This window comes from Culex pipiens, chromosome 3, assembly GCF_016801865.2.
Source record: "Culex pipiens pallens isolate TS chromosome 3, TS_CPP_V2, whole genome shotgun sequence".
Taxonomy (NCBI): domain Eukaryota; kingdom Metazoa; phylum Arthropoda; class Insecta; order Diptera; family Culicidae; genus Culex; species Culex pipiens.
In genome coordinates, this window is record NC_068939.1 from 79,269,290 (window position 1) to 79,278,896 (window position 9,607).

At 38.0% G+C, this 9,607-nt stretch overlaps 1 protein-coding gene across 1 annotated transcript; it reads right to left on the reverse strand.

The window, feature by feature from the left end:
- Positions 1–447: 447 nt before the first annotated feature.
- On the reverse strand, positions 448–8,654 carry LOC120422645 (uncharacterized). Its single transcript, XM_039586148.2, has 5 exons — positions 8,502–8,654; positions 8,229–8,435; positions 899–1,027; positions 705–836; positions 448–643 (listed from the first exon to the last, which is right to left on the reverse strand). The coding sequence occupies exons 2-5, from the start codon at positions 8,409–8,411 to the stop codon at positions 554–556; spliced, it is 534 nt and encodes a 177-aa protein (XP_039442082.1). The 5' UTR covers positions 8,412–8,435; positions 8,502–8,654; the 3' UTR covers positions 448–553.
- Positions 8,655–9,607: the final 953 nt, after the last annotated feature.

Consider the following 9,607-nt stretch of genomic DNA (forward strand, 5'->3'; position numbering starts at 1 on the left):
TTCGTTTCCATGGCATGCTACGTGTTGGGTGATTCATTCCACGAACTCGCGCCGAGATTCACCCGAATCAAAGTTTTGCTTTTTGTTGGTATTGATCGGTGCGACACGCGCGCTTGTTGATCTTTAACCAGCGCTCTCGTGAAGCGCAAACGACGACCTTGGGCAAGCCCGGTTTTGAGAGCCGGTTGATGGTCCCCTCCTCTGAATGAACTGGGTTAGCGATGCTATTAATCATTGTGAAATTTAATGTTTAGTTTTTTTTTAAGATAAGAGAAGATATGCTTATAAAAGATTCCACAAGCCTTGTAGGAAACGATGTAAAAAATTCCACAAAATTTGATGTTGTTTACGTTTTCCTAGCATGGAGTGATGAACCCACAAAAAGAGAAAAAACAGATGGAACAAAACATCTACAAAATAGTATTGCCTTTTCGGAGAGCCACCGAGTTTCAGTTGTGAAAAATCAACTCTATTTTATTTACAAAAATGTTATCCTAACAGTTCAGTCTAAAAATGTTACATCTACACTACAATACGCTCCAGGTCACTGGTTTTATTTTCGCAGTCCAACCAGCCCAGCACCGACGTTGTTCAGCTTGTCAGAAACGGATTTGGTTGCACTCCGGAATAGATTACGGGGAGCCTGGAATGGTTTGGTATTAATACTCTTCACGTGTATCGCCATATTAATTGGCTCAACTTACCGCCAGCACCTTGTTGATCGAGTTGGACACCTTCTCCGTTATCTGGACCAGCGGCTTCGTGATGAAGTAGAAATGGTCACCCTCATTTCCGTACTTGTCCGATTCGCGGATGGTGTCGAGAAGGGGTTTGGTCTAACGTTGAAAAAAATCAAACATTTAAATCTTCAAAGAAAACAAACGAATAAAAAACTCACGTCGAAGAAATCTTTCGCCTTCTTCTGGGTGTTGTCGTACTTGCTGTAAATGTTGGACGGAAAGTTGTCCACCTCCTTGTGGGCGTTGTCCTCGCTCTTTGGGTTGCCGTACTTTTGCAGCGCAGGGACCTGAAAATATTGTTTTGAGAAATTTATCATTAGCAATGAATGGATCTCTGTTAAAAATGGTTTAATTGATAGGAATAGCCCTTAAATCTAAATGGGATGGGATGGTTAGGTCTCTACATGTTTCCTTTTATATTTTACTGTTAGTTCCTGGACTGGAATCGAAGCGTTTTCAAGATTAAAAAAAATATTTTAAAGATTATTTATCATTTAAAAAAAATCAACAATTCTTCATTTGGTCTGAAAAACACTTACTATTGATTGGTTTTCAAAAATCATTAAGTTTGACATGCATCTTGCCCTTTTTGCAAAAGGCTAAAACTTAACCCGGGGCACCTAGAACCGGTAACAGTAGGTCAGAATTGATTGTTGCACTAACTGGACACTAGTAGTAGTCTACTTAGTTGAAATCAGTACGTTCGAAATACAACATGTCAAAATTACTGGACCGTCCTGGTCAATATTCCACCGGGGCTCTTTTTTTTTTTTTTTTTTTTTCAATTTATATTTATTTTGATTTTCTTTTCCATGTTCATTCATTCAGTTAAAATATTATTGAGTGTCCAATCACAATCGATGACTTTTCACCTCAATTTTAAATACTAGCAACTTTCATTTATTCATGAAATATTGTAGCTTTCGCTATTCAGTGATTTCAAATGTAGGAGGGCCTACATGTACAAAAGGGAAAAGGGATACCTTAAAACTAACTTATAAACTATATAAAGAGCGGATCAATGCAGCTGAAGACTGCAATGATTTTTGTCGAAATGCATCAATTATCTTATTGGACATAACATCCAAAGTGTCAACTTCGGCTAATTGATGAAGTTCACTGGTGCTGAACCAGGGAGGAAGTTTCAGAATCATTTTCAGAATTTTGTTCTGAATCCTCTGAAGTTTTTTCTTCCTGGTTAAGCAACAGCTTGTCCAGATCGGCACAGCATAAAGCATGGCAGGTCTGAAAATTTGTTTATAAATTAACAGTTTATTCTTGAGACAAAGTCTAGAATTCCTGTTTATAAGTGGATACAAACATTTAATATATTTGTTACATTTAACCTGGATACTTTCAATGTGATCCTTGTAAGTAAGGTTTTTGTCAAAACCAAGTCCAAGATATTTCACTTGATCCTCCCACTTTAAATTTACCTCATTCATCTTTATAATGTGATGACTTTTTGGTTTAAGAAAATCAGCCCTTGGTTTGTGAGGGAAAATAATAAGTTGAGTTTTTGCAGCATTTGGAGTAATTTTCCATTCTTTCAAATAAGAATTGAAAATATCCAAGCTTTTTTGTAATCTTCTTGTGATGACACGAAGGCTTCTTCCTTTGGCGGAGATGCTTGTATCATCAGCAAAAAGTGATTTCTGACATCCTGGGGGCAAATCAGGCAAGTCAGAAGTAAAAATATTGTATAAAATTGGACCCAAAATGCTTCCTTGAGGGACGCCAGCACGTACAGGTAGTTGATCAGATTTGCTATTCTGATAACATACCTGCAGAGTACGATCTGTCAAATAATTTTGAATAATTTTCACGATATAAATCGGAAAATTAAACCTTTTCAATTTCGCAATCAAACCTTTATGCCAAACACTGTCAAATGCTTTTTCTATGTCTAGAAGAGCAGCGCCAGTAGAATAGCCCTCAGAATTGTTTCTTCGAATTAAATTTGAAACTCTCAACAACTGATGAGTAGTTGAATGCCCAAGGCGAAATCCAAACTGCTCATCAGCGAAAATTGAATTTTCATTAATGTGCGTCATCATTCTATTGAGAATTATTCTTTCGAATAATTTACTAATAGATGAAAGCAAACTAATGGGCCGATAGCTTGAGGCTTCAGCAGGATTTTTATCCGGTTTTAAAATCGGAACTACTTTAGCATTTTTCCAACTACTGGGAAAATATGCCAAATCAAAACATTTGTTGCAAATTTTGACCAAGCTACTTAAAGTTGCTTCTGGTAATTTTTTAATTAAAATGTAAAAAATGCCATCCTCACCAGGGGCTTTCATATTTTTAAATTTTTTGATAATAGATTTTATTTCATTCAGATCCGTATTAAAAACATCATCTGATGAAAACTGTTGTTCAACAATATTCTGAAATTCTATTGAAATTTGATTTTCAATAGGACTCAGAACATTTAAGTTGAAATTATGAGCACTCTCAAACTGCTGAGCAAGTTTTTGAGCTTTCTCCCCATTAGTTAATAGAATATTATCACCATCTTTTAAAGAAGGGATTGGTTTTTGAGGTTTCTTAAGAACCTTTGAAAGTTTCCAAAAAGGTTTGGAATAAGGTTTAATTTGTTCGACATCTCTTGCGAACTTTTCATTTCGCAGGAGAGTGAATCTGTGGTCAATAACCTTTTGCAAATCTTTTTGAATTCGCTTCAGTGCAGGATCACGAGAACGTTGATACTGTCTTCGACGAACATTTTTCAGACGAATCAAAAGCTGAAGATCGTCATCAATAATGGGAGAATCAAATTTGACTTGAACTTTAGGAATAGCAATATTCCTTGCATCCAAAATTGCATTAGTTAAAGATTCCAAGGCTGAATCAATATCAGCTTTAGTTTCTAAAACAAAATCATGATTTAAATTATTCTCAATATGATGCTGATACCTGTCCCAATTTGCTTTGTGATAATTAAACACAGAACTATTGGGTCTGGTAACTGCTTCATGAGAAAGTGAAAAAGTTACTGGAAGATGATCTGAATCAAAATCAGCATGAGTCACTAAAGGACCACAATACTGACTTTGATTTGTCAAAACCAAATCAATTGTTGATGGATTTCTAACAGAAGAAAAGCAAGTTGGCCCATTCGGGTATAAAACCGAATAAAGACCAGAAGTGCAATCTCTGAATAGAATTTTACCATTGGAATTTACTTTTGAATTATTCCAAGATTGGTGTTTGGCATTAAAATCACCGATGATCAAAAATCGAGATCTATGCCGAGTAAGTTTATTCAAATCCCCTTTGAAATAATTTTTATTTTCCCCAGTGCATTGGAATGGCAAATATGCAGCTGCAATCATAATTTTCCCAAAAGAAGTTTCAAGTTCAATGCCCAAACTTTCAATAACTTTCAACTTAAAGTCACGTAACGTACTATAAGTCATACTACGGTGGATAACTATTGCAACTCCACCGCCATTTCGATTCATTCTGTTATTGGTTATAACTTTATAATCTGGTTCACTTTTCAAATAAGTGCCAGTTTTTAAAAATGTTTCGGTTATAACAGCAACATGCACGTTATGAACTCGTAAAAAGTTGAAAAATTCATTTTCTTTCGCTTTTAAAGAGCGAGCATTAAAATTCATAATATTGATGGAATTACTTAGATCCATGATTAAACTTCAGGGTAAGAACAACATCATTCGCAAATTTTAATCCAATCTGGATAGCTTCCATCATGGATGTAGCATTACTCATTGTTTGAATCAAACCAAACAGTGAGTTTTGCAAAAAAGTCATTTTTTCAAACGTAACATCGCCGAGATCAGAAGATCCTAAAGCGTTGCCAGCAGAAACATTTTCAAATGAAATTTGAGGTACCTGCCCAATTTCAGGAAGATTGGTAGAGGATTTAAAATTCGTGGATGAACCCGAACCCGAAACGACGTTGGCATAAGAAATGCCATTGCTGTTACCTAACTTTTCCACGGTAGGGGTATTTCTAGCATTGTTCGAGTGAGACAGCACGAACGTTTGATTTAAAGATGCAGGTACAACCTGACTTTGAGAAAATTTCGGTTTGGATTTCGGCTGATGCTTAGCACGAGAATCCAAAACCTTTTTTCTGATGGGGCAATCCCAGAAATTTGATTTGTGATTTCCACTACAATTTGCACATTTAAATTGGGTGACTTCTTTCACGGGACAATTGTCCTTGTCGTGAGAAGAATCCCCGCAAACCATGCATTTTGGAACCATGGCGCAATGATCAGTACCGTGACCGAATGCCTGGCAACGCCGGCACTGGGTCAGATTCTGGCCATTACCGCCATGTTTCTTAAAATGCTCCCACTTTACCCGTACATGGAACAAAAACTGAACTTTGTCCAAAAGTTTCAAATTGTTGATTTCATTTCTGTTGAAATGAATCAGATAAAATTGTGAAGTCAAACCAAAGCGAGAAATATTCCCGTTTGATTTTTTCTTCATTGGTATTACTTGGGATGGGGCAAAGCCAAGCAACACCTTAAGTTCGTTTTTGATCTCATCCACCGACAAGTCGTTGGAGAGACCTTTCAGGACCGCCTTGAATGGACGAGCATTCTTGGTCTCATACGTGTAGAAATTGTGTTTGTGGTTTTTCAAATAACCAACAAAAGTTTGGTGATCTTGTAAAGATTCCGTCAACAAGCGACATTCTCCTCTTCGACCAAGCTGGAACGAAACCTTCAAATTGCAAGTTTCCTTGCAATTCTTCAGTTGCGTTCGAAAGCTGGCCAAATCGGAGACGGAAGTCACTACAATTGGCGGAGCCTTTACTCGTTTCTCGACGGCAGAAGGCTCAGTACGAGGAGAAGGATCCTTGTCAACAGTTTCGGATAAAACACCGAAACTGTTTGCCAATGGAATTGGAGGATTGACCTCACTTTCAGAATCAGAATCAGACCTCGGATGAGGCTGTTTTCTTTTTCTGTTTCCGTTAGCCGGCTTAGCGTTCAAACGCTTCACCGACGTAACGACCAAATCTTCAGAAGATTTGCGTTTACCTTTGTTTTGACGCATTTTGCAAGCAAAGTTCTCTTAAAAAGATGGCTTCGTTTGTAAAATACAACAAAATTTCAGGTGGGGTTAGTCTTGAAAAGACTGTTTAGAATTTTGGAAAGTAACTCAGGTAGTCTTTAAAAAGACTGTGAATTTTGTTTGAAATAACTCTGAGCTTAGGTAGTAAAAAATACCGCAGCTCTAGTGTCCGTTCACCTCGAAGGTTCGCAAGACACTGATGATTCCACCGGGGCTCAGGAACATGGTTCCTGTGGCCAATTATGTACTGTCCAATCTTGGGGGATCTTCATACGTCTTATCATGCCAAGAGCGTAATTTTGCGTTGATATTTGGCCATATAGGAATTTTATAAAATCGTCGGAATAAAAGTTCCGGTGGAAATCGGGTCATATCTCGGTTCCACATGGTCCACCTATGATGAAACCCCCTCCAATCGATTCCCGGGACTTTTTTACCTAAAAAAAGTCCTGAAAGGACATGCCTTAAGGTCACAGACTTGTCTGTGTTAAGGTGTTACATACAAAAAAGTCAGAGGTTTGTGTCAGCACACACTTAATTTTATTTAAAATCTGTTTTAAGGACATTAAAATATACATTTTCATCTATTATCAAAACAAATTTGAAGAAATTTGGTTGTATCATTTCCGAGACACAGCTATTTGAAGTTAGCAGTTTCAAAAAACGGGTGCCACGATATCTCAACACTGCCTTGATCAAATCGGCTCAAAATTGAAAGATTGACAGTCCGCTATGCGCCCGGCAAAATGTTGAGCTTAAAATCGTCTCTAACTCAGTTTAATCATGTATTATCTTCATGAAACTTTCAGGAGTGATTGAAAATCATCTTTTTAGTGGATTCAATACATTTTCTGTAATATGAAATTTTGTTTTTCCTTTTAGACCTCAAAAAATATGTTTTTTCGATAAATTGGCTCACTCTCACATATTGGAGATCAGAAGAGATTTTTCAAAAAAGGTTTTTTTGTGCAACTTATTGTTTTTTTTGTGAATAGTTCAATTAAAAATGAATACATTTTTTGATTGTAAGTTACTATTTGTAACTATTTTTTTCGGAAATGTTCTAAGTAATATCTATAACTTTGCCGAAGACACCAAATCGATCCGAATATTTGTTCTCAAAATACAGTATATTGATACAATTGTTTAAAAACTAGTATTGACGAACTAATGACTAAAAATGTTCTACTTTTCAGCACTGAAACGGATGCTAAAAAGTTGAACTTTTCAGCACTTTTTGGAAAATTTATACTTTTCAACATTTTTTTTTATTAAAACGATTAAAACGATCGACATGGATCGACATAAGGGTGCCAAGAATATGAGACTTTTTTTCAAAACCTCGCTCCACAAGCTGTATATTTTTTCTTGAGCCATTTTAGGACTCTGGGTCAAATATGAAACAAATCGGTCAACATTTGCCCATTGATACTCGAGGGTGAAGTTTGTATGGGAAAAATCTGAAAAATGTATGAAAACCCCAATTTTCTTACGGTATTGTCTGCATGCCGTGCTACTTTCATCCAAATATTCTCAAAAGTGAGATTCTTATCGAAAATGTCATGTTCTAACTTTGTAGAACATGCTAAAGCTGTACAACTCGTTCCTGAAAAGTTATTAGCGATTTGCAAAAGTCATTTTTGTATGAATTTTTTTTTCACCAGCTTTAGACTCCAGTATCAATGGGTTAATGCTTAAAATAACTCAAAAAACCGTTTTCCGCTTGTGGAGCAGGGGTAATTTTTTCTGGGCACCCTAATGGACATTGATTTGTAATTCTGTTCTAAGGGTATTTTCGAAATTAAAAAAAATCTCGATTTTTTTTATTAGGTCCTATAAACATATGAAAGACATTAGCTTATAGGACTTTTTCAAAAAAAAAAAAACTCTGGAAATGTTGCATGGAACTCGTTGCAAAACTTGATTTTCACATCGTATTTATCCAACTCGGTGAACTTCGTTGTGCGACCTATGCTGAAAAAATCTTCTTTTTGCAACTTGTTGCATAAACTAATATTTTAACCTTGTCCATTCGAGGTTGTCATAATTTGTCAACCCGTTATCCACTCATGGACGCAATTTATTACACTTGAACTTGCCCCCCATTTAGCAGCTTACTCTGTGACGCAAAACAGACACCAGTTATTCACTAAAAGAACGAAATTACGCGTCGTTCCACAAGATCACACCGTTCAAGAGTGCAACCTGCAACATTCACATTCCTCAACAACAACATGTACTCCACTAATGCACTGACTGCAGCAGCAGCATTGCAAAACGCTGCAAACCAGGCCCGACTTGGCCTGACTGTTGTTGTTACATCACGAATCATGAAGCCGAACAACCTTGCCAGTTTTGTACGAACTCGTTGTTTGATGGTGTTCAGCGTGTGTTATCGAAGTTTTGCAAGTGGCCACTACTCACTGGAACATCTCCGACCCAGGTCACCTTCTTGAAGTCCTCGTCGTACGACTTGTCCCGAAATTCCGAATCGTCACTGTTTTGCGTGGCGAAGGTCTTCGTGCCCAGTGGATGGCTGTGAACTTGGACAGATGACATAACAGCGATCACGGTCAACGTGGAGATCACGCGCCAGTGGGGAGACATTTCGTTTGGTTGGTTTGAATTATTCTAAAAAAGAATTGATAAAATTTAAATATCCAGAACAAGTTTTGCTGTCGCGAAGAAAAGCCTTACCACGAGTGGTATGATCGCGCAGCGAGAGAACTTGTTGGCGCGGACCCGGTCAATCGACTACTAAGAAGTTGTGGGTTGGTCGTAGAATCGTTCGCCAACGGTCGAGGGCTATCCACTGCACCCCACTCTCCACATACCGGTATCGGTTGGAGACTTTCATAAGCGACTATAAACAGCGATCGGATTGGATCGAGAGGGTTGGCTTCGTGTACGTTAAAACTTCAACAGGCACCGTCACGTCTCGTAAGGTGTAGTATTTTCTTCATGACTAAAGAATCGTTAGGAGTAAAGTCTTGGTATCTAATGTGAAATTGGACGACCGATTGATCAGCGTACATGCCTATAACAACTTCCATGTTGGTTTACTTTGTCCTGCTTTGAACCAAGGAATATCTTACCACCATTCTTAACGAAGACTCACTGTATTTAAGGTACCGCTCTAGTAGAAACATGTACGCGCCGATCGTCGCCGTGCCAAAGTGTGCTTTCGTTGCCCAATTTTGTTTATGCATTATGCATTCAGCACCACCTGCTGTGGAGTGGTGGAGTGTGATGATCAACAGGGTTTACCTCTGGTTATTGGTTTTGTTTTGTTGTTTAAACCAATTAGGGCGAACGCACTCTACTACGGTGAGAATGCGACGAACCCGCGTGTTTGAATTCACGCAGGCTGGCAGCGAAATTTTATGAAATCTGAAATCTTTTTTTGATTTGGTCCTATAAACAAATGTAAACATTGAGTGTATCCCTCTCACACCTTATGTCAATGTCCATCGGAATAAGCGGGATGGACTTAATGTTGTTTACAAAGGTTCTCTGGAAGTAGGGATAGGAACAATTCAGTAATTGCATTCCAGATGAACTAACTCTTTAAGTGAACAAACTGAGAAATTAAAAAAAAAAGAAATCCACTCCAACGACCCCCCCGCAGGAGGGTAGCCAGAATTTTGGAAAATTTGAGGGGGGGGGGGGCTTCAGCACGAAGCCCACCCCCCTGGCTACGGGCCTGCCCCCGGGTCTTTTGTGGTGTCTATTGCAAGTTTCTGCTCATTTCTAGGCGTCCGAAGGTTATTTGAGTCACCCAAAACCACTTTTACGCAAATGGA

Coding starts and splice junctions, on each gene's coding strand:
- LOC120422645 (XM_039586148.2), bottom strand. CDS start 8,411: ATGTCTCCCCACTGGCGCGTGATCTCCACGTTGACCGTGATCGCTGTT. Junction 837..898: donor AGGCGAAAGATTTCTTCGAC/GTGAGTTTTTTA, acceptor TTTCAACGTTAG/ACCAAACCCCTTCTCGACAC. Junction 644..704: donor CGATCAACAAGGTGCTGGCG/GTAAGTTGAGCC, acceptor AAACCATTCCAG/GCTCCCCGTAATCTATTCCG.